Source organism: Sycon ciliatum, chromosome 8, assembly GCF_964019385.1.
Source record: "Sycon ciliatum chromosome 8, ocSycCili1.1, whole genome shotgun sequence".
Taxonomy (NCBI): Eukaryota; Metazoa; Porifera; class Calcarea; order Leucosolenida; family Sycettidae; genus Sycon; species Sycon ciliatum.
In genome coordinates, this window is record NC_088650.1 from 15,487,690 (window position 1) to 15,512,945 (window position 25,256).

Below are 25,256 nucleotides of genomic sequence, written 5' to 3' on the forward strand. Positions count from 1 at the left end.
TTTGTACATAAATCTACATCTACTGTTCTTTCAATCAAATGAACCCCTCGATAGGCACATTGCCTTTGGGTCATTTCATAATAATAATAATAATAGGCTCATAGCACATACTGGCCAAAGACTTCGTGTTCATCAATCATCATTGCCAGGTTTCAGATTCATGCTCTATCGACTATCGCCCCACCCCGGCTAGGGCCCGGTGTAATATGCCCGAAACTTTGCCGAAAATGCTTTTGGGAAATTCTCGTAAACCTTGCAGAAAATGCTCCCAAACCTTGCCGAAAATGCTCGGAAAATGCTCATTTTTTTGTAATCCTCAGCACACGCCGTCAAAATACTCAAAAGCAGGGAGTCAGAAAATACCGGTATTTTTACGACTCCCTGGTCAAAACCATTATTTTCAATTCATAAACTACTCAACAAGAAGCTAACCCACGGAATGCGGAAGTGACGTTCTTGTTTGGGAAGTTTTCTTCTCTCAATTTTGATACACAACGGCCAAGTGCTCCGTTTCCCCCAAAATGCTGCATGAGCCTGCATCACGAGCCCAAAGTGCTAGCATGCTGGGTTTGCGGATTGTACCGAAAATGCTCAAAAAAATGCCGGCATATTTACACGGGGGCCTAACCCCGGCCCCACTCCCGACCACCGGTGCACCCCCATGGCCCAGAACACAGAACAGGCAGCAGCTGGGCCCACACCGCCACCGTATCGAACCCGGGACGTTGTGCGACCGCATAGCGTGATACGTCGCGATTCGTTACCGATCGCGCCCGCCGGGTCTGTTTTTCGCGCGAAAGCTTGCCCCGCAAAGTGCTGGTGAAGATGAAGATGTCAGTCATATGAAACTTTTTCTTGTGGAACCACACTATTTCTTCATAAATGATAAGTTTTGATAACCCTACAAGGTTGTAGGATAACGGTTGCTGTACTTGGGAAGGAACAATATCAGAGGGCGACGAATGTCCTGAGGCTGAAGTAGGTAGCTACGTAGGATTCTCAACTGGAACACAGCGGAAGGTCGTTTTTGTCATGGACGAGAGGTTTCGCTTGACGATTTCCAGGCATTCCGTGATGTTTGGAATGCCCACCACATCCGACATGATACGACAAGATTGCAGGTTGGTACAGAATACTGTCTAATACAATGTAATAGGATAGGCTGTTCGCACATGCAACTGTGAACGCATAAGGTGTACTCTCTCGATTTACTGTAAGACATGTTTTTATTATAACGAGTCGCAAATTTAACGATTGTCCAAAATTCATAGGTTAACGAGAAGATATGTTAACGATCTTGCAGTATTCTGCCATATCCACACACAGCATATATGAAGCAGTACGGCCTCAACGGATCTTATTATAACGAAGAAATGTCATCCGTTAAAACGTTAGATTTGCTTCCTCGTTATATATACATGTCTTACAGTAGTCTATTATAATCATAGGCCCGGTGCCCTTGAAGAATCCCCTGAACACATACAGCTGTACCGCACTTTCTCCAATAAGAGCCCAGGGTTCTTATCAGGGCTCAAACGGTTAGTCCGATTAACCGGTTGCAGACCGGTTACGAAGAATTAACGGTTAACCGATAAAGATAACGGTTACGCAGTAACTTTTCAGTCAATTTTTCAAGTATCAGGTCGTTGCAAGGTATGCACTTTCGCAGGCTGTCGCACGCGTGCGCAATTTCTGGGCTGTCAACTCGGTCATATCTGGTCTCTTCATGTGAGAGTATGTATGAATGAGCATGCAAGGGAATATACATGTGTGCGTTGTGCTGAATAGGGTACATTTTTTGAATAAGTATAGCCAAATATACGGTTAAAAAGAGTCCGCAGGACTGCCGTGGCTTATAGGTTATAACCGTTAAACCGACCGTTAGCTTAGCAGTTAACCGTTGGGGGTAAAACCGTGACCGTTTGAGCCCTAGTTCTTATTATTTCAGTGACAGCTCTACCTGCGCTACTAGTAGAGACTGTGCTAATATTGGAGACTGGGCTCTTATTTTTTCAATGCTCCACTATCCAGCCAACTCCAGTCTATATAGGCGTAAACTGACCACTGCATATCAGTACTGATTTTCTAAACCACAAACTCAGTAGTATTGTAATAAACTGATGTTTCACAATAATATGAGTAGGGGTCAAACGGGTGTACCTTTAACTAACGAACGGGTAATTTTCTTAACGGGCGGGTTAACGGGTACCCTTTAGCAGCCATGTTTTAATTTTTGCGCAATTTTCATATAAACCATGATAGTAATTTATCTGTTCTCAGGTTGCATTTTGAAATCACATTGTGATTCGCCAGTTGATTTGAGTCTGATAGTCGCAGAGGTAGATCTACTAGGTGCGAAAATGCAATAACAATTCAGGCATGTAGCTTGGAGTTGTAAATAATTGACTCCCGCCTGGAATGCACGATCCCAGCAGCGTTGTTTCGTACTGACTTGATCACCGAAATCGAAACGGGTACCCTTTTACTAACGGTACCTGAGATTAACGGGCGGGTACCCGGGTACCCGGAACACCCCTTTGACCCCTAAACATGGGCACCAGGAAGGAAGCAGTAGACCGATAAACCTCCTTACAAACATATGCTTGGCATATTGTACTGCTATTGATATGCAGTCGATAAACTTGTTGCATGCTCCAATTGTGGCCCACGCTTCTATTAGAGACTGTGCTCTTTATTATTTCAAACAACCCTCACCCCGGGTCATTATTGGAGACTGGGCTATTATAGGAGACCTGGGCTTTTAAAAGGGCACTCCGGGAATTTTTTCGGTGGTGTGTTCTCTTCATGGGGGCCTTATATGGCCCCCTAGGAATGGGGAATCGCGAAAACTGGACCCAAAAAGTCGATAGTTGAAGCCAGGGAGGGCCAAGTTTGTCTCCTCTTTTGATGGTTTTGATGACGTCACGTGTGATTAGTATTCAAATTCTCTGCATTTGAAGATCTTAGTTGATTGAATTTTCTGGTGATGAAGAACGATGTTTGGTCGACATTCCCAAGCTTCACAACCGCGGACATACTCTAAGGAACCTGAAGGACCCCCTGAGGTGCCCCTGGTAGAAGCGCAGCCTGATGAGGGCCAGGAGATTGGAGCGGACGACTTTACTGGTCCGAGTACGAGGATCCCGAAATTCTCTATACGCCGCGAGGCATATGGTCAGAACAGTTTTGTTTAGACAAGCTGACGCGAAGTCGGGGTGATGTGTAACGCATGTCAAAGGGCTGTCAATGCTAACAGCTGCAGCGCTCTCTCGACAGCGAAGGTAATCGACTGCCCTCTGCATCACCCCACATTTCTGGCAGGAACACCAATCGTTATTTCCTTGTCGACGAGTGAAGTCGTCCGCTCCAATTTCCTGGCCCTCATCAGGCTGCGCTTCTACCAGGGCACCTCAGGAGGTCCTTCAGGTTCCTTAGAGTATGGTCGCAGTTGTGAAGCTTGGGAATACCAAACATCGTTCTTCATCACCAGAAAATTCAAACAACTAAGATCTTCAAATGCAGAGAATTTGAATACTAATCACACGTGACGTCATCAAAACCATCAAAAGAGGAGACAAACTTGGCCCTCCCTGGCTTCATATTATCGACTTTTTGGGTCTAGTTCTCGCGATTCCCCATTCCTTGGGGGCCATATAAGGTCCCCATGAAGAGAACACACCACCGAAAAAATTCCCGGAGTGCCCCTTTAACAGAGAAAATAGCAAATACGGTAATACAACTGTGCTACTCGTGCTACTTGTAGTGAACATAATTATGCACGAATGTACTAGTAATACCAAGAGTATTATAACAAGGGCGTCGGAACCGCACCGGCCGGGGCGGCCATGGCCGCCCCACTTTTTCGGCCGTTTTTTTTTTTTTTTGAGCACACTGCAACAAAGCGCGATGATCTCAGCGCAAACGTGGCAAATCCTTGTCCCCGATCGTGGTTTGTTGCAGAATCAAAAGTCCATGTACACTGAAATGGCACCAAATGCCTGGGAATGCTTGCAATTGGATTCAATTTTTGAATTTTTTTCCCGGGGGAGGGTAATGTTTGTCCCCGATCGTAGCATCTTGGTTTGTTGCAGAATCAAAAAGTCTTTCATTGTAGTTACCGTACACTGAAATGGCACCAAATGCCCGGAAATGCTTGCAATTGGCTTCAATTTTTGAAATTTTTTCCCGGGGGGACGACCCCCGGACCCCCCTTCCATGGCCACCCCACCTCCGAAGTCGGTGCGACGCGCCTGTATAACCCCCGAAGAGTGTGCAACTCCTGATACCCTTTCTATGGGGCACGCCGACGGCGAAAACTCACATCACGTGGTGCAGTGTCGCAGTTGTACATTTAGCGAGCAGCGGAGTAATAAAAAAAGCACTCTCTGACAGAAACTCACTGCGGGGATGCAAATCCCCAGCATGATCATGGCAGATAATCGGATTGCGCGCACGCCATCCTCCGTTTGTACGTAGTACGAACTTGCCTGAGACACGTGATGTGAGTTTTCGCCGTCGGAGACCCCATATGCAGAGTTGCACACTCTTGGGGGGTTATACGAGAAAAATTCCCCTGAGAGTTTCTTGGGGGGGGGGGGGGGGGGACGGCAGGAACACACATGCACAGAGAGCGGTCTAGGTGTGTTCGTATTTTGTGTGCTTCGAATATTATGTTCTGGGGATTTGTTTTAGACGCGTCGAGAGCATTGCACGTCTCATGTGCGGCATCGCGTCCAGACCAAGGTGCATTTGCAACGTCCACGAGACGTTTTATTCTGAGCACAGTTGTATACTCTTGGTTGTAAACTCTAGATGTGATCACTTCAGTCTTCAAAGAGAAGGGAATGCTGCATCTCTAACCATCTACAGAGGTGCCAAGTCTCCCGATTTTGGTGTTGTTTTTGAAACATCTCCCGATCTCCCACCCGATATGAAGAACAACCCGATTTGCTGCCGTTTTTTCAAGAGTCGTCAAGCATGCCCACCGAACCCTGTACACTGACTCGCACAGGAGAGCCAGCTACAAAAAAAAGCATGCACAGTAGTAGACTGGTCAGTCGTGTAGATCTACGAGCACAGTGCCGGCAGGGAGTCGTGACGTGTACGGCTCCCCGGTGTTAGTTACACTGGGTGTAGTGCAGTGCAGCTAGTGACTCTGCGAACACACGCATGCATGCTGCCATTTACAGCACGTCCAGCATGCGAGTGGAATACTGTAAGACCAGATATTTTAACGCAATAATTATAACAAATTCTGTCTCAAAACCGGCAAATGACTGTACATGTGCAATGAACATAATCGTTTTGCACATACCGTATTATCTCTGATATAAGCACAGTCTCCAATAATAGCATGTCTCCAATAATAGAACACCTTGGGGCGGCATTCAAAAAATAAAGCGCTCAGTCTCCATTATACGCACACTGTCTATCGGTACCTGGTAAAATGGATGTACCGTATTATCTCTAAAATAAAGTACCGGCGAAAAACCCCTGGAATGTGTGTGTCTGACATGAATTTGGCATGGCAACATGCCTCTGAAATGAGGTTGAAATAATAATGGAACAGTCTCCAATAAAGGAACGTCTCCATTAATAGCACAGGGCGGAGGTACGTTGAAAAAATAAAGGACCGTGCTTATATTAGAGATAATACGGTAACGACTTCAAATGTTAACCCTTTTTTAAAATTCGTTAAATCGCTAGAATTGAATGTTCGTTAGCATTACAGTAAACCTGTTCACCTCCCTACTGGCTACCCCCCCCCCCCCTCCCTACTGGTTACCCCCCCCCCCCCCCCCCCTCTCTCTCTCACTAAGGGAGATCTCCTGCCTAAAGAAAAACAAACTTGGCAGGTCTATGTGGAGCACAGGGTATCAAGGGTGGCAGAAAAAGGCTAGTAGGTCAAGTCAGTTTGTCTCTACACAGTGTAGGGCTGAAACTATTACACCGATTACTCGGTAATTACTTGTTAGAAAAGATATCGAACGAGTATTTTAGTTGCTATCGGCTTGAAAAAAGTACAAATTTTGACGACGAGAGGTGATATCTCTACCGTGCATGTATTCATTGGGTCGTGTCGAAAAGCATTGTGACGTGTGCCAGTACACCTGGTGCACTGCGCGCGGCGTGGAGCTTGCAGTGTGGGTCACGCGCGTCATGCAGGTGACCGTAGTGGCAAGAAAAATGTGTTTCTCTAGGGCTGCATGTGTGTAGAACACAGGGTATCAAGGGTGTCGGAACCCAGTCTAGTTTATCAGGCCGAGTCAGTTCGTCTCTACACAGTCACGGTGGCAGAGCTTCTACAACGCAATGATCATGGGATTATGGTTAACCAGAGCTTGCAATAATATATCCTACACAGAATACAGGACCTTTCCACCAATGTTCTATTTAATAAAGGGACATCACAGAAACTCTGAGTAGAAACTGACTGATTTGTCACTGATATTTCCACTGCCTTGATCCATATAGGGTGGTGTCGTTCCTATGGATGCGCAAAACACGGCCTCCAGCCGAGTCTCACGCGAACCGTGAATTTTTTTCCACTCCACCCCAGGTCCGTAGGCTGCTGGTTGGTTTCTTTCATTTGTAGAGGCTGTGAACATGTGTACCGTATTTCCCCGAATGTAAGTCGCACCTTTGTACACTAAAATTCAAGGGTAAAACAGGGGGGTGCGACTTACAATCGAGCATGACTTACTATTACCGTAAAATCCTGCCAGAGCGCCCCGTCTCTCCTGTCTGCCCCTCCCTGACTTCTTGTCAGGGATGTATCCTCGTATGACTCTGTCGCAGTCTGTGATGCCATACTGTACAGTACTGCAGACGCGTGCTCGACCCCGTTGGAAATGTACGCAACAGTGCCCACCCTAGGTACCCTCTTGACCAGGGATCGCACAAACCCTGAGTTTTGACGGGTCTGTACGACTCCTGGCTCTTGACCTTTGGTCGGTGTACGAGATGCACGAACAGTTTTCGTAGGGTGAGTACTTTTTCATGTTGCACTGAATGCGGCAAGGAGGACTCGCCCATCCGCCTCTCCCTACCTGAAGCGACGAGGAGGTAGGGGCGCTCTGGCGGGATTTTACGGTACTACTGAAATCTATAATTGTATCAAATCAATATGGCTCAAACCTGAAAATGGGGGTTGCGACTTATAATTGAGTGCAACTTGTAATCGGGGAAATACGGTATGTAGAATGTACCCATGTCCGATACCTCGTGTAATTTATTCGACAGAATCTACACCTATTTCTCTGCTGCTGAGCTCTGAAAAAGCAAAGCAAGCGTCTGGACTCTGTACCGGTCTGTTCATTGCCTTCTCCATTGCCAGGTGAGCAGGGCCTGTGACATAACTGATCAGCTGATAAGGTGTGTGCACCTGGGCGAAACAAATCAACCAGGTGCACACTGACCTGGTTGAGGTGGGGCTCCTTCGGTTCGTCAGAGCATGCTTGCTGACCTCAAACAATCCGAATCAAGCCGGATGGCCCGGCTGGGAAGGTGGTGCCGGGAACAACTGCGCCCGGTCGACTACCAGCTCAAGGGCATTGCTATGTAACGACGTCAATGTCTTGCCAGAATTGTCTCTACTTGTACTCTTGTGGTGACTTGCTACTGGAGTGGGGCAGGAGGGAGACAGGTGTGCACGTACAGAGTGTGAAGTTGTCTTTTAACTCGCATACTGAGCCAGTAAATATAATCAAAATAGAAGAAATCACATGGAAATGAGTTATCAAGCAACTATCTTCTATCTATCATTGGATGTCTCAGTAGCCTTTCAGTTTTGTGCCCTATGTATCGCACTTTCTGTTATTATCTGTTATTATCTTGCTACAGTCGTGGATAGTTGCTTCATAACTCGTTTCCGTTTGATTTCTTCTAAGTTGTCTTTTCTTAGTTTTAGGAAATTAGAGGCCACATGCCACGTACCGCTCTTTTCTCTCCGAAACTCAACACTTGCAAGACAGATAAGAGCGGTACGTGGCACGTGGCCTCTAATTTACTACTTCGAAGTAAAACTTTGAAATTCTCCGTGAAGTCCAAATTTGAAATTGCAATTTGTCTAGTCTTTTCTTCTTGCTTGTATCTACAGAGATGCTAAACGCCAGTACAGGAGCACGCATTGACTCTGACAGTAAGTTCCTTGAAAGCAATCAACGTGCTCGGCTTGTAAGATGATACAGTACTGTTGGGTAGCGAAGAACTGGGGGGGGGGGTCAGCCTCCTAGCCCGGGCCGTTCTTCTTTTCATGTATTGTAGTCTATGCACAGTTGAGTCACCGTGTATACATTGGTATGCTGTGCTTGATGAAATCCTAGTCTGTTCGTTCGTCAGCACTCCGTTCTTCTGCAGCCGACAGTAGTAACTTCTACTGTGCAATGTCTGTGATGGAATGACCCGGGCAGGCAGGGCATACCGCACATCATACGAGTACTATTATTCCAGCTTGCTTTGGTCTATGATTGGGTCACATGTCCTGCTGAACTAGTCATATAGCCCATCTTTTCCATATGATGTATGCCGCCGATCTTTCTGCTCCCGTCCTGGTTTGAGCTGTTGTCACTGCGACCGTGGTAAACGAATGTCACATGCAGCCAGAAACGGCTGTCATCGTGAATGTGAACATTGCAACAGGCGGTTCTCGACGTCACAGGACTTGCAACGCGATGCCAAGTTCTGTTGACTTTCGATTTCTCTCGTCTCTTCTCTCTTCTTGCCACTGTCTCGTGTGTGTGTGTGTGTGTGTGTGTGTGTGTGTGTGTGTGTGTGTGTGTGTGTGTGTGTGTGTAATTTATGGGGCCAACAAATGACAGATTTGTCCAGATTATTAGCTACATACGTTCTTTGAAGTATTTCTAATAGCCCTGCTGATGAGTGAGCCGATGCCTAACCCTGTTATGTGCTTTAATGTATCTACGGTGTGCACATGCAGCAGCATCAACACTGCGTCGTCGTTTTCGCTGCTCTGGCCCTGGCCGCTCTCATCACCGTCCTGATCAGCGTCATGTACTTCCGACAGTATGCCGAAACAATGTGGGAGGAGTGGCCCGAGTTTTGGTGGATTTAGGTAGTTTCTCACGAAGCATCTGACCTGAGATCGAATTGAGATGCAGAAAATTTGGCCCCATGCTGAAGTCATGTCCGCTAAGAAGTGAGTGTTGAGATAACATGTCTACCTGTGTGCGGACACCACGGACCCATGTCCTCTCTCTCTCTCTCCCTCTCTCTGTCTCTCTCTCTCTCTCTCCCTCTCTCTGTCTCTCTCTCTCTCTCTCTCTCTCTCTCCCTGTCTCTCTCTCTCTCTCTCTCTCTCTCTCTCTCTCTCTCTCTCTCTCTCTCTCTCTCTCTCTCTCTCTCTCTCTCTCTCTCTCTCTCTCTCTCTCTCTCTCTCTCTCTCTCTCTCTCTCTCTCTCTCTCTCTCTCTGTCTCTCTCTCTCTGTCTCTCTCTCCTTGTGGTGTGTGTGCATGTGTATGTACACATGTGTATATGTGTGTAAGCATATGTGTGTACTTTCACTTCTGCATACGTGCATGTGTGCACATGTGTGTGTATGTGGGCATGTGTGTGTCCCATATGGTGCAGTGGTATGTGCAGCGATTTCCAATCGAGAGGTTACGGGTTCGATTCCCGACGATTACGGTCACACACGTCTTTCTTCTCTTTCTCAGACTTCTCCTGACTTTTCTTTCATTCTCCTGGGTGGTTACCAACAGCCAATGCATGCCGGAGTATGTGGTGTGATGTGTGTGCGGGAAAGAAATGAAAAAAGACCAAAAAGTAGGGATTCACTGGCCAGAAAAAGCCACTTCATAGCTGTGTGGTGTAGACCAGGCTGAATAGTGGCGGTCAATTCTTCAGCCTTGCAAGTTGTTGAATGGTGCAATCCCAGCACAAGCTGCTATGGCTTCTGCTGTAGCATCGCTATCATCGCCTTTGGCGATGGGCGTCCAATGGTGTGTGTGTGTGTGTATGTATGTACGTGCAATGTACTTGCACGCATGTGTGTATGTACACGTGCATGTGTGGGTGTGTGCACGTGCAAATGTGTGTGCACGTGTGTGTGTGTATGTGTATGTGTGCATTCTCCTGGGTGGTTACCAACAGCCAGTGCATGCTGGAGTATGTGGTGTGATGGGTGTGCGGGAAGAACAATGAAAAAGACCAAAACATAGGCATTCACTGTCCAGAAAAAGCCACTTCATAGCTTTTTTGGTGTAGACCAGGCTGACTAGTGGCGGGCAATTCTTCAGCCTTGCAAGCTGTTGAATGGTGCAATCCGGGCACAAGTTGCTATGGCTTCTGCTGAACCATTGCTATCATTGCCTTCGGCGATGGGCGTCAAAAGAATAATAATGAGACGTGTGTGCATGTCCCCACCAGCCGTGCAGAAACTCGAACCCCAAGGTTCCTTGCCCCTTCATAGGGCAGGAGAACAGCCGTTGCCAAGATGCCCAGATTTTGCTGTAGTGACATCCATTCCTCTTATGCAAGGTGGGGGTGAAACACATCTCGCCACTCCTAACACCTCTGTTCGTGTGTGCGCGCGCGCGCGCGTGTGTGTGTGTGCACGTGTATGTATGTGTGCATGCATTTGTGTGTGCAAGGGTGTGTGTCACGGCATGTGTGTGAGTATGTGTGTGTGAGTGTGTGTGTGTGTGTGTGTGTGTGTCATGGTGTGTGTGTGTGTGTGTGTACATACAACAGGTTGGATTCAGCAACCCAGTGTACTCTGCACCAGCCCAGGCACCTGTCAAGGACAATCCCCTGTACGAATCACAGGAGGTGCTGGATAAGTGAGCAGATAGCCAGTGTAGACAACCGGCTACGATTAAAACATCATCGGTAACCAGGCGCTGCCTCTCGTAAATATTTCCTGTTCTCCTTTTAGCGAGCCTCGGCACCAATCCATTTGCGACAATCGCCCTACAAGCTGCTGACCTCTTCTGCTAAGTGTGTTGCACAAACTCTCTCCATGTTGTGCCTTTCCTCTCACCGATGCACACTGCAGGAACCGCGCCATTGAGCACCGTTTCATGAGAGCAAGTAAGCTACAGCTGATTTTTTATTATAGGGCCTAATCCAGGGGATTCCGAGGCGGATCCAGAGGGGTTCCGGGGAACCCCCTAAATTTGGCAATGTACTACTGGAAGCCACATGCATGTACATGTCCATGTATCAGTTATCTAATTTTGGCTAAACTGGAACCCCTGTAGAGATCTCTGCATCCGTTGAACCGGTTATGCATGTTGTTTAAGTGACGGAAGCTCGAGGCAATCAGATGCTGGTTCCGTGAGGATGCTTGCCAGTTTTTGAAATGCGGTGCATGTATCCGCGTGTCGTCTTTCCTTTTGAATTTGTTCCGTGTGTGTCTACACAGTTTTCTAATTGTCTGCAAACTCCAACACAGCCATTTACATATTTAGAAAACTTTAACTTCTCAACTCCAAACCGTCCGAAAACGGTCTCTTCACTACGATTCAAATTCAAATGTACATTACACCTACACACATGCTTATATCCAACGTCTATTGTTCTTACGGCATGTAAATACTCAATGGATATGGAATTTACTCAGCACTCCGTCTGGTTATTGTCAAACCTGCCCCCGTCACCTGCTCACTGTGTTTCTTGCAGTTAGCGCACGCCGACCTTTGATGCGCTTTTACTTTTAGGCCGGTTTAAACATGTGTTGTTGCTCACTGGACCTCATTGCGATTGGTTTTGGCCAGTGACTCTGAGCCCTGCTGCTGAGGCGGAGAGCTAACAACGTAGAAACAGCTAGCTGTCCAGGTGTGAGACTATGAAAAGTGAAATATTCACACATAATGTGAAGCTGCCATGACAGGTTGGAAGCATGGAGTCGTAAAATGCCGATATGCCCCGTTATAAAACTAGTACAGCTGTACAGGTATTTCACGTCTCCCTGGTTGGGTTGGAAGCCACCCTTGCGGATTACACTGAGATTTGTGTGCAAGCTGTGTCTCGTATGAGATGGGGTGATTTGTGCTGAAGCCGCACCGTGCTCGGCCTTGCTAGACGGGTTGTTGGGACATCAGGGCACATTGCTGCACCAAGCACGAGCTGCGAGGCGTGTGGCCACCATCACCATGCAGGGCATGCCTTGCATTTAGAAAACACACGGATGCAGGTAGAAATATCTGCAGTCCATATCATAATGCTCTCTTACGGGTCCGTCCATAATTATCGAACTTTTACACGAAAAGAAAAAGTTTCGCTTGTGGGTGGGTGGCCGTGGGTGAAGGAATAGATTGACTTGACAGCTAGAATGCATTGATGTCTCACACATCAATAATTTTCAAAACGATACTCTCCTGGGGAGGGTCCTAACTCAACTTTTTTTTTCTTCGTTTCGTGAAAATTGTCGATGGCCCCTTAACGGGGCGATGCAGTTGGCACAATGTTGCACTGTTGCATGGTGTGTTGTTCGACCTTCCAGTACTGTGTATAGTGTGCACACGCCATGCCTAATCACAAGCCGTGTTGAGATTGTTATAGGGATTCCATACAATGTATGCACATGACATTGTGCTGTAGTGGTATTCCGATGAGACGTTATCTTATTTTCATGTACCGAGGCTCTGCCGCATAACTATACTTATTGGAGATATTTTTATGTACAGTTACCAGATTGTGTTATGTACAATCATGTACATGTAAGCACAGACTGTCAGTCATTCACGGTCGGTAGCAACTCCTGTTTCCGCTTGCGGAAGTGTCAGAGGCGCATCTTCCTTGGCAACTTTCAAAGACTGCTGGATAGCACCCTTCATTCACTGATACTACTGTACTATCATACTAGTGATGCTGAGTCTGTATCCAGACTACTCCACTACTCTGCGGTGGGTGCCCTGTTAACAATCATGTTCTGTGCTTCACAGCTTTCAGTGTTGATTCATGTCACCAAGACGGCAAGAGTCCATTATGGACTCTTGATGTCACCAATCCATGGGGGAGAACAAAAAGTCAATATTCGATCTACGCATACATGTACAACGGAGGTGAATGCCAAATGCCGCTGTCTGATGATCGCTGAAATGCGTGAAACCTTTTTTTGTGCATTGACCGAGTTACTCATGCTTCGAGCTGCCTCGACCGGCCCTGTTTGTTATATTTGATCTATTCTTTATTTAGCTTTATTTAGCTTTATTTACCGTTGTGAGTTCCCTTTGGGAACGGACACGATAATTATTTACTTTTACTTTTTCTATGACAATTTAGATGGACAATAAGCAGCGGTAACAAACAGCAGTTTCACACGACGATCGTTTCGCCATATAGATGTTAAGTAACTGGTGGTGTTAGTGCACAGTATAGCGTAACTTGTAGTTCCTTGGTCTTTCTCTTTTGTATAAATTAAACCTTGGCTTTCCATCTGAAACTCGGATGTTGAACCATAAATAAATGTGGAAAGGAAAAGGACATATGGATACGAGTTAAGAGTAACTCTCCATCACTGTAACTGGATACTATATACAGTCAGAAAGTGCAATAACTAGGCACAAAACTGGCAAGAGTACTGAGACATTCGACGTCCTGACACTTAGCTTCAACACATCTCCGTAGCGCTAACCGACAGCCTTCCAACTTGGAAGGTTCAAGGTTATGGAAATACCAAAGAGGGGAAGGCAAGCGCAACGAAAACGAGTAAAAGCTATAGTCCCAACGAAACAAAGAATTTTTCGTTTTCGTTGCGCTTGCCTTCCCCTCTTTGGTATTTCCATAACCTTGAACCTTCCAAGTTGGAAGGCTGTCGGTTAGCGCTACGGAGATGTGTTGAAGCTAGGTGTCAGGACGTCGAATGTCTCAGTACTCTTGCCAGTTTTGTGCCTAGTTATTGCACTTTCTGACTGTATATAGTATCCAGTTACAGTAATGGAGAGTTACTCTTAACTCGTATCCATAATTATGTCCTTTTCCTTTCCACTTTCCATCTGAGTCCATTTTTTTTTTATTTTTTTTATTTTTTTTTTTAGGGAAATATGCAAACAAATGGGAAACAGTCTGAAGAAGAAAACTGTCACCATCAGGACTTGAACCAGGCCCAGCGACATAATAATTTGAGTCCACACAGGACGAAACAGTTCTGTCCGCAGATTGAGTAATGAATTATTATTATTCGATCTGTCACTTTCAAAACCTGCTCCTCACAACTACAACTATTATACAAGTAATTGTGCAATACAATTCATACATATACATGTGACTGTACATGACTGACTCTGTACTACTACTGCAACCAAGATGAAGAGTTCATCGCTATCGAATCCCGCCATTTCGTGTAGGATCTTCTATAGTGCATCGGGGACCCGCCACTGACCTATCTGATTAGGCTATACCGCCTATTTAGAGTCGAGCTTTTGCTAGCGATGGTCCGTGTTATCGTAGTTATCATCATACCAGGGCGGTGCCCTCCGCATCTTTGATCCTGGTACTGAACCGCTCTGCCTGTCAGCACACTGACACAGTGGCAGCACAGACAATCGCCCCTGTGTCAAGAACATGCGCATTCATCTTGGCGTGCCGGAGTGACATCGCGGAGTCGGAGTCGTCCACGGCCACGTAGGCTGGCTCTGCCTGCGTGCGACCAGCAGCAATTCCTTCCCTTTGCCATGGGTTGTCTGCTGCCGGATAGCATGACATAATTATGGCGTCTTTGCTGCCGAGGCTCCCGAATACAGTATTACTTGTTGTATGTATTGAATTAACTTACTGTGCTCACGGACCAGTCCGGTATGCTCGAAACGTTGAGAACGTACACAATCATGAGAAAATGAGTGCTATCTACTGAGTGACGTATTCGAATGACTCATTCTACATCGTTTCCTCGGACTCTCGAGTCTCGGCCAAATACCATACTTAAACATGTATGTATCGCAGGACAACAGCTTACGACGTTGCGAACAAGTAGAGCAAATACGAGTACTATTACTGCAGACGCATCCATAGGATCGCAAATTTTCCAATTTCATTTCTTGTGTTCACAATCCAATCATACGAGTCGAGTTCCAGAACTATAGTTTCCTACATTCGAACCTCCTGGAGAAGGAGAGGTGAAAGAAGGAATTATCCTAGCTGAGCGGAGAGGATGGCTGTGTGCGGGTACCTGCTAGTAGTAGCCGCTGTCCTGGTGGGACAAGCTTTGTCAGTGCCAGTCGTTGTCCCCGATGCGCCCAATGGCAGTGATCAGGCGAATGAAAGGCACGGTGATCAGCTGCTTCGCGCATGGCTAGATCTGTTTGGATCGCGTAGCGGTAATCAGAACCCCGATCCAGTGCCTCATCACAGCGAGGGGCCGCACCACGGTGAAGAGCCACATCAAGGTGAAGAGCCACACCACGAGGAGCCCCATCACGAGGAGCCACACCACGAGGAGCCCCATCACGAGGAGCCACACCACGAGGAGCCACACCACGAGGAGCCACACCACGACGAGGAGCCCCATCACGAGGAACCACACCATGGCGTACACCCTCGTCCTGAAGAGCCACATCACCATCGACACGGTCACCATCATGGCGAGCCGCACCATGGACAGCCTCATCATCATTTCGGTCCTCATCACGGAGAGCCGCATCATGTCAACCCCCACCACCATGGAGGAGGACATGCTGGACAATCTCGCCATGGAGAGCCGCATCAACACGATTATCCTCACCATCCTGGTCATCACCATCACAATGAACCTCACCATAACCAGGAGCCTCATTTTGAACCTCAGCTACATCACGAGCAGCCACACCATGAGGGACCACATCACGGGGGACCACGCCACGAGGGTCCGCATCACGAGGAACCACACCACGAGGAACCACATCACGAGGAACCACACCACGATGGACCACATCACGAGGAACCACACCACGAGGGACCACATCACGAGGGACCACACCACGAGGGTCCACATCACGAGGAACCACACCACGAGGGACCACATCACGAGGAACCACACCACGATGGACCACATCACGAGGAACCACACCACGAGGGACCACATCACGGGGGACCACACCACGAGGGTCCACATCACGAGGAACCACACCACGAGGAACCACATCACGAGGAACCACACCACGATGGACCACATCACGAGGAACCACACCACGAGGGACCACGCCACGAGGGTCCACATCACGAGGAACCACACCACGAGGGACCACACCACGAGGGACCACACCACGAGGAACCACACCACGAGGGACCACACCACGAGGAACCACACCACGAGGGACCACATCACGAGGGTCCACATCACGAGGAACCACACCGCGAGGAACCACATCACGAGGGTCCACACCACGAGGGACCACACCACGAGGAGGAACCACACCACGAGGAGGAACCACACCACGAAGAGGAACCACACCACGAGGAGGAACCACACCACGAGGAGGAACCACACCACGAGGAGGAACCACACCACGAGGAGGAACCTCACCGCGAGGAGGAACCACACCGCGAGGAGGAACCACACCACGAGGAGGAACCACACCACGAGGAGGAACCACACCGCGAGGAGGAACCACACCACGAGGAGGAACCACACCACGAGGGGGAACCCCACCACGAGGAGGAACCACACCACGAGGAGGAACCACACCACGAGGGGGAACCACACCACGAGGGGGAACCCCACCACGAGGAGGAACCACACCACGAGGAGGAACCACACCACGAGGGGGAACCCCACCACGAGGGGGAACCACACCACGAGGAGGAACCACACCACCATGAGGAGCCCCACCACGAGGAGGAGCCCCACCGCGAAGAGGACCAGCAGCAGCAGGAGGAACACGGATATGTTGCCATACCTTTCTTTGCGTATGAACAGTGCCCAGCCGAAGCCCAAGAGGAAAGTGTACTTGAGAGCAAGTGCTATGCGTTCGGTGAGGAGGGATGGTGCTTCAAGCGAGGATATCAACACGGCCTGATGTTGCGACAAGTCCGTGTGCAGAGCTACGAAACTGTCCTACAAAGTTGCACATCCGACCAGTCGCTAGTCGGAGACTGTCACTGTGAACGACAAGAGCTACGCCGCTGTGTGGAGGCCTACACGGTTGGCTGTGAGGTCGCCGCACCACAGCTGCATGAGGTACACGCAGAGTCGGACCACGAGGAGGGGCACGTGAGCCCAGGGCAACACGGCCAGATCCATCTGGACCAGACACCCGAAAACGAGGAGGAGCACGCCCAAGACCCCAATGTGATCGTGTCACATCAGGACATGCCTAAACACATGCCAGACGTCCATCCATCGGAGAAACCCGGATTCGGCTCGCCCAATGATGTGCATGAGTCACAGCCATCAGTTGCTGCTGTTCCCTCGGAAGGTCCGGCACAGAATGATCGTGTTGAGGACCGACCGCACAACCCTCCCCAGTACCCATACCCGCAAAGCTTTCCCCGGTTCAGCCCAGGGGACGTTCCGCCCAGTGAGCATGTACCACCGCATCACGGCTACCCTCAACACCTGCCTGAGTCGGGTGACATCATCCTGAGTTCCAGCAAGTGAACATCTAGTCCAGAGGCTCATGTTTAAAACTGCATTGTTGCATGCATAGTGACATCATCACTGCCATAGCAAGCCCTGTTGCTCTCGCATACTAGTAATATTTTATCGATGTTACATCGATGGTACGATGGTACCTATCACTCAAGTGGAAACTTCATTTTAAAATTCTTTTCTTACCTTTGTCCTGCTCAATTTGATCTATCTCGTTCTTCCTCTTCCCCTCCTCAGACACTTTGTGCACGAAAGTAGCACTTTTTAAAAGCTGTACATGTGTCACGCTGACGTTTTCTCACGCATAATGATGTTCCAGGCCTTGATGCAGCTGGCCTCTTTTATTATACTATTTTCCAGGCCTTGATGGAACTGGCCTGGTCCGTTCGGAGTCATAGAAAGTGTCTTCTTAGATCATTGTGATAATAATATGAATATGTTATGTGTGATAGATATTGTGAATCATCAAAGTACAGTAAATAAATTATACCCTCTCAGCCTATGGGAGAGAGGTTTGCCAAAAGACTAAGTGTGAATGCACAACCTAACCTCGTTGCATGCAGTGTAACAGTTAGACCAGCGCTAGCTAGCAACACACGTAGATCTGCAGTGTAGATCTACACGAGGGTGTTGCGTGTAGGGTTCAAACGGTTAGTCCGATTAACGGTTAACTATAGGTGAGGTGAGAAATGATAGGAAATTCAGCAAGTGCAGTGTGACAATGGACATGCATGTGCAAGTGTGTGTGAGTGCGAATTTACTGGAATAGCGTAAGTGCGGTGACATTTTCTTTTTGTTTACAAAGATTTGGATCACGAATGCGAATGTAGACTGCTTCTAGAACTTTCAACTGCTTTAAATTGCATTTGTTGTCTAACCCCGTGTGTCGTGAAAGTTATGATGATTCTTGGTTCAGTGTTGTTCGTTCTGCAAGTAGTTTCAAGCAGTTGAAAGTTCTAGAAGCAGTCTACATTCGCATTCGTGATCCAAATCTTTGTAAACAAAAAGAAAATGTCACCGCACTTACGCTATTCCAGTAAATTCGCACTCACACACACTTGCACATGCATGTCCATTGTCACACTGCACTTGCTAACGGTTAACTGTTCGTACTTGTACCGATTACCGCTCATTTATTCGCTTATGCATAACCTTCCTAGGGGCTCCCGTAAGAAGACCATAGGTCTATGGGAAACACCCTAGTAAAATAAAAGTTAATAATAATAATAATAATAATAATAATAACCGATAAAGATAACGGTTTAATACGCAGTAACTTTTCAGTCAATTTTTCAAGTATCAGGTCGTTGCAAAGTATGCACTTTCGCAGGCTGTCGCACGCGTACGCAATTTCTGGGCTTCCAACTCGGTCATATCTGGTCTCTTGGTGTGAGAGTATGTATGAATGAGCATGCAAGAGAATAAACATGTGTACGTTGTAATGAATAGGGTACATTTTTTGAATAAGTATAGTCAAATATACGGTTAAAAAAGAATCCGCAGGATTGCCGTGGCTTATAGGTTATAACCGTTAAACCGACCGTTAGCTTAGCAGTTAACCGTTGGGGGTAAAACCGTGACCGTTTGAGCCCTAGTTGCGTGGTAACCAGGTAGTAGGTCTACTAGTAGTACTATAGTGTAGATATCTGCACAGCACAGTCATCAGTGTTGTCGTGGGACTTGGCAGCACTTCTCACACTACACTGTACAAGTACGAAAGCAAAATATCCGGGCATACACCATGTAGATCTACACGGACGAGCCTTTACTTTAGCGGGTAGATCTACCGGTTCACAGGTTCACAGCTAGTTCGCGCCATAGATGCACCCTCAGCAATCATAAACTAACGTCACTTCGCTCCGATAGATCTACTCAGTAGGTCCACTCCTGGCCGCCTTGATTCGTTCACAGAGCTGCTGTCCATCAGTATGTCGTCGTGCATGATAGATCCACGAATTTCTAGAGCAGAAAGTCTAAGTAGAAGGTCTACATTGGAGGCAGTGTTATTCTCCAGCATACTGCTTGATGAAAGAAGGTAGCGGTTGAACGAACTGAACTATTAATTTGTTATCATCCCTGTCTGTTCTTTCGCACCCGCAACCATTTCGCGTGAAAAAAATGATAAGCAGTAGATGTCGAATAGTTGGATCCACGCACAGTCTCCCTGGATTTGTTTGGAAGCAAATATGCTCCACTCTGCACGACCGAGCACTCCATGGAGACGCGGCGTCCTGGCGCGCTACGGTGTAGCTCATCTACGGCTTTGGATCATGGAGCTGATGGAGTTTTTCGAATTATTATTTGCCACTCCACGAACCGGAAGGAGAGCTGCACCGGCCGGATGAGTGTGATGAGGTAAGCTTGCCGGAAAGACCAAGAATCTCGTTGAAGACGGCACCGGTTGAGCTTGTTGCACGCCTAATAGTAATACTAATAGGGTATGTACTACCACATATTGAGTATTACATGTACCAAGAGTACAATCATAACCTCGGTGCTGGCAACTGAAATCCGATCCCTGAGCGGTGCGCTGACATCGCAAAGACCCAACGCGGGATTGTAAAACTACGAAACAGAGACCGGTAGAATGTGAACGCACCGCTTAGAGGTCGGATTTCAGTTGCCAGCACTGTGCTCTTGGTAGTGTGTACAGCTCTCTATTTCGTTCTTGTGCAAGCATACATGTCTCAAAATCCATTCCAGCTGTTGACTACATGCTGCAACAAAGTAAAGCAGGCTGTTCACCCTTGTGAACACTCGCTGGGCAGTTTTTTCGCCCTTTGGGCCGCGTGACTCGGATTGACTGCACAGGTGGGTTGGCCTTGACGAATTTCAGCACAGTATTGAGCAAATGCCTGACGCAGTTGCGTGGCCCACCTCAAACAACTTTGAAGCTCGAACACTTGGGCAATCACCCCACCTGACTGCACAGGCGCAATCTCCATTTCCCTTACATGGCTGTAGCACACGGTAATGCTGGTCAGGCCATGGCTGGACCTTACTTTGAAAAGTTGACCAACCCAATTCGTGAAAAACAGGCTTTTTCCGTCGATACTGTTCATTCCAGTAAATTGTCCCATTTGGCTAGACCACCTCCAGTTGAACAAGGTTGAACAAAGCTGCAATTTTCGGTAGTTGGCGTCAGTGATTCACTCGGCTTGTGTTTGGTCACGACCCTCCTTTTGCCTGTTAAACAATGGTATTTGGTCAGAGTAAAAAAGTCACTGGGCTCTAACGTGCGCGTTACCACCTGCTGTGCACTTGTATTGCGAAACACAACCAACTTACAGGAAGTTTCGCTTGTGTCAGGCCGTCCACGACCATGCCTGAGGTACCAGCGGTGACAGATGCAGCACCAAGCGGCGAGTGTGAGGTGTTTGGGCGTAAAGTAATCGCTGTCCTGGTTGTCAGTGCTGCGGAGATTATGGATTTTTAGCAGCTCGGTGTTGGCGCCCAGTTCCGCTCACCCATGCCTGGAAGTGTCCAGTCTGCATTGCACCATTTTATTATTTTTTACCAAGAACACAGCCCTACTAATAGACATGAGGAGACAAACGCAAAACAGGGCACTTTCTTCTCGTTCGTTTTGATCTCCCAAAGTTATCCGGTGTGGTCCCTGTCAAGTTGAGCGTTGTTGTCTCCAGTGTCTAGTTGTCTCCGGAGCGGTTTACTGCAAAGAATGATCAGCATAGAGCCAAGGGACACAGGTTGTCGTAGGGTGGCAGTGTTCACCATGGAAACATATCTATTACCACCCAGAGGTTCTTAAATCAAACCCGGGATCAATCAGCATGACATAGAGCTATTGTACATGTTCACATGATCATACGGGCAGCCATGTTGATTCCAACCCCGCGACAATCACTGGATGAACGGGTCACATGATATCGGCTTTGTTGGCTCCACATGCCATGTACATGTAGTTCGAAGAGAAGCAGCACGACAAATGTGTGGAGCCACTCTATTTTCAAGTTGTCATGGTGACAATTGGTTTGCTCCAAGAAACTCCATCAGCCGACGGATAAGTTTCCCTGCTGATTGGCTAACTGCAACATGCGTGCACTAGGCATACAAATGCCATGGCGAGAGCACGATTGACTGCTCCCAGACGCATGCAGGCTTTGCACATCAAGTGGCATAGCGTTTCTTTCCTCGTCACACAGTATCCTATCCCAGACATGTCTAGATACGTTTGAAGGCTCGCGCAGCTATACAAGTGGCAGCAAAAGGGAGGCTCGAAGCTACGAACTCAGACCATGGTCCACTGAGTGTGCTAGCTGGCCAGCATGGCAAGCATTGAGTTGTAAAACACGGAAAACCTGAATGTGAATGCGGTGAGCTGATCAGCAGGGACAGGCTGCATTGGGCTAGATGGCTCTCCGTTCCCTGTATATATACACAGGATAGCCTATGTGTTACTGGCATGTCTAGCCTTTCACGGTGTTTTGGTCACCGACTTCATGTCTATAGGTGGCATCAGCAGTAAGATCCTGTCTGTTGACTTGAAAATGTAGCGAGTAGATGGTGTAAACAAAGCAAGTTCCTCATGTCTCCCTATCATACACATTCCAGCAGGTGCTGTGGAGCCATGAAGCCGTGAATTTGGCCTCGTCTAGGCCAGGATGGTGCAGATGCTAGAGGGACAAGAGTACTGGAGATGACCTTTGTATACGGGTAGAGGCTCACTTACGCTTGTATGGACTGGCCTGTGATCTCGATCCGTACACAACTTCAACAGGTGAGCTTAGCAATCAGCAATGTCAACAGTGCGATCTTGTCTGAAGGTAGCTAACACCGAGCGTCATTGTTTAACTGTGGTGATCCCACTTGTCAAGGCACGACAGTTGAACAATACTGCGAGTGTCAGCCCTGCCATCAACTAAGGGTAACGTGACATGGTGCGCAAGATCATCAACATCCACAGCAGGGAGGACTCCGAAAACGCATCAGCTCTGTGACAAACTGATGACCAAGCTGATTTTTGGATCTCGCAAACACCCGAGGCGTAGCCCTTGATCATTTCTCAAAGCACACCGTTAGAAGAGGAAAGAAAGGGCACCGGTTTTTGATTCTGGCTAAGGCAGTCCTATCGAGTGTTTTGGAAGCCTGGACATGGCTACTTCAACAGAGTCTCTACCAATGTTGCTGCTGCTGCCGCTGACTATAGTTGGTGTTATGGTTGGGTGTGCAGGCGGGTCTGAGCATCTCGTGCACAAGGACCCTATAAACAAAGACTTTGATGACCAGGCGTTCGTCATTGTTGACCTTGTTGACAGTCAATGGCAGAAGAGCGTGGCCACAAAGCCTGCTCCGAAGAAGAATGACCACAACAAGGATGCAGTTGAAAAGCTGAAGAAGGCACTGCTTGGTCATGCTCAACAGGAAGGGGCTGACCATGCTGGCCAAAGTCGAGGTGTTCGAGCCACCAGTGAGGAAGTATCTGGAGGTGGAGAAATCAGCAGACCTGCCAGGGCCATCACTGAGGAAGGGTCTGCAGGTGGAGAACTGGATCGACGTGCCAGGGCCATCAATGAGGAAGGGTCTGCAGGTGGAGAACTGGACCGACGTGCCAGGGCCATCAATGAGGAAGGGTCTGGCAGTGTGGAAGTCAGTCGACGTGCCAGAGCCATCAATGAGGAAGGGTCTGGCGGTGTGGAAGTCAGTCGACGTGCCAGAGCCATCAATGAGGAAGGGTCTGGCGGTGGAGAAATCAGTCGACCTGCTAGGACCATTAATGAGGAAGGGTCTGGCGGTGGAGAAATCAGTCGACGTGCCAGAGCGACCAATGAGGAAGGGTCTGGCGGTGGAGAAATCAGTCGACGTGCCAGAGCGACCAATGAGGAAGGGTCTGGCGGTGGAGAAATCAGTCGACGTGCCAGAGCGACCAATGAGGAAGGGTCTGGCGGTGGAGAAATCAGTCGACGTGCCAGAGCGACCAATGAGGAAGGGTCTGGCGGGGACTCGATTACTGTATCTGCAGAGGTAGAAAGGGTGTCCGAGAGACTTCCAGTGGCTTAGCCATAGCAAAAGCGGACCTCAATGTGGCCAAGAGGGGAACGGATGTAGCAAATCAGTGGATGGAATGGTGAGCTAAAATAAACTGCTTCTTTCCACTAAAGCTCTGAAGGAAGATGGCTTGGCGAGGAACAGTCAAATGCTCTGCGGCAAAACCTTGCGGACCTGTGCGTGTGTGTGTGTGTGCGCGTGTGTGTGTGTGTGTGTGTGTGTGTGTGTGTGTGTGTGTGTCGGCAACAACCTAGACGAGACCTCCTAGGACAAGTAGCTTTTCAAGTCACGGCTGCTATCAACTCATTTCATCGTGTTCGTGAAAGATCTAAAAGGAAATCAACAACAGCCACTGGAATTGTGCTCAAAGGACGGGGCGCAGAGCCTTCGCATGCACGGAAGACAAAAACTGCTCGGCCATAGCTGAAGCAACGATCTTTGAATTCTGACATTCTTCTCAAGCGACAAAACCAGTCGAAGTTACAAATGCGCTTTGTTGAATTTCAATTCTGTACATTTTTCTGAATTCTTGAGGGGATAGATTCTTCCCTGAGCACACGTGTACAATGTGTGCACATTCTTCTGCAGGCACTTCCCTCTGTGCCATTCGAAACATACTAATAATTTCTTCCTTGATTTTTAATAAGATACGTGTACATAATCTCCTGAATATTATGATAAGATCATTGTTTTATCTATAATTTTTAATAAGTTGCGGTACTTACTAATCTAAGGAAATGACCAGTATGCTGCATGTTATCTATAGTTTGTGTTCAACGCTAACAGTTATAAGCAAGACGTTGTGTAGTCAGAAAATGCATTAGCACAATACTGACATTCAACGACATGATGTCACAAAAGCTCTATCATTAAATTTTAATCCTTGGCTCTCCGGCTGCGTCTTACTTTGTAATCATATACTATTTTATGATTATTGTTCCACCATGCCACCCTGTGCATAGCATACACGATCCAAAACGTTCTGACCAAAGAATTTTCTGTGTGCTTCCAGCATCTGGTTGCTGTGATTCTCGATTTTGTTGAGGTAACATCGGGGTAACAGGTGAACCAACCCGGATTCTCACCGACACGATGCTTGCAATGCCTACTTCATAAGTAGATCCACCCCAGTGGGGAATTATTGCTGTGGGCGATATATTCAACCATCCAGTCACTGAACCCGTGCTCATCCAATGTTGTTGATCTCTGAGTGTAGAAGGGCCCTTTCATTTGACGATCTGGAGGGTCAGCAGCAGCTTAGAGTGAGTGGAGAGCACACGTGGTGGGGGAGTTTGGTCAGTATTTCATCTTCTAGGTTTTTATTTGGATATTGTAGAAGGCGGTGGTGATACTTTAAGAAGGAGTAGGACTCAGTCCCATTGCGATCATTTATCTAATTTGTAGTTTCAGCAAGATCATGACTGTCCTGCTTTGTTTACAAAAAGCCGTGTATTCAGCACGTCTCTTGTTCAGTTACACTGTCCTGCCCCACCCCCTCCCCTCCCGGCCCCCAACACACACACACACATACACACACACACACACACACACACACACACACACACACACACACACACACACACACACACACACCATGTACCACCATGTATACGCCCGTCGCAAGAGAAGCACGCAAATCTGCAAATGCACTGGACGTGCACCCACAGATTTTCTCTTATAGCAACGATAGCGAACAAGATCTGAATGAGACAGATCAAGACT

The 25,256-nt window shown here is 47.9% G+C and overlaps 1 protein-coding gene and 1 long non-coding RNA gene across 2 annotated transcripts; both read left to right on the top strand.

Annotated features, from left to right (window-relative positions):
* The first annotated feature begins 886 nt into the window (after nt 1–886).
* LOC135823808 (uncharacterized) lies at nt 887–11,587 on the top strand. Its single transcript, XR_010554764.1, has 4 exons — nt 887–1,121; nt 8,099–8,140; nt 8,939–9,157; nt 10,712–11,587. It is a non-coding gene; the product is annotated as an uncharacterized LOC135823808 (long non-coding RNA).
* A 3,526-nt stretch (nt 11,588–15,113) lies between these two features.
* On the top strand, nt 15,114–17,537 carry LOC135823590 (uncharacterized). Its single transcript, XM_065336435.1, has one exon. It carries the CDS (start codon nt 15,114–15,116, stop codon nt 17,535–17,537), a length of 2,424 nt encoding a protein of 807 aa, XP_065192507.1.
* Nucleotides 17,538–25,256: the final 7,719 nt, after the last annotated feature.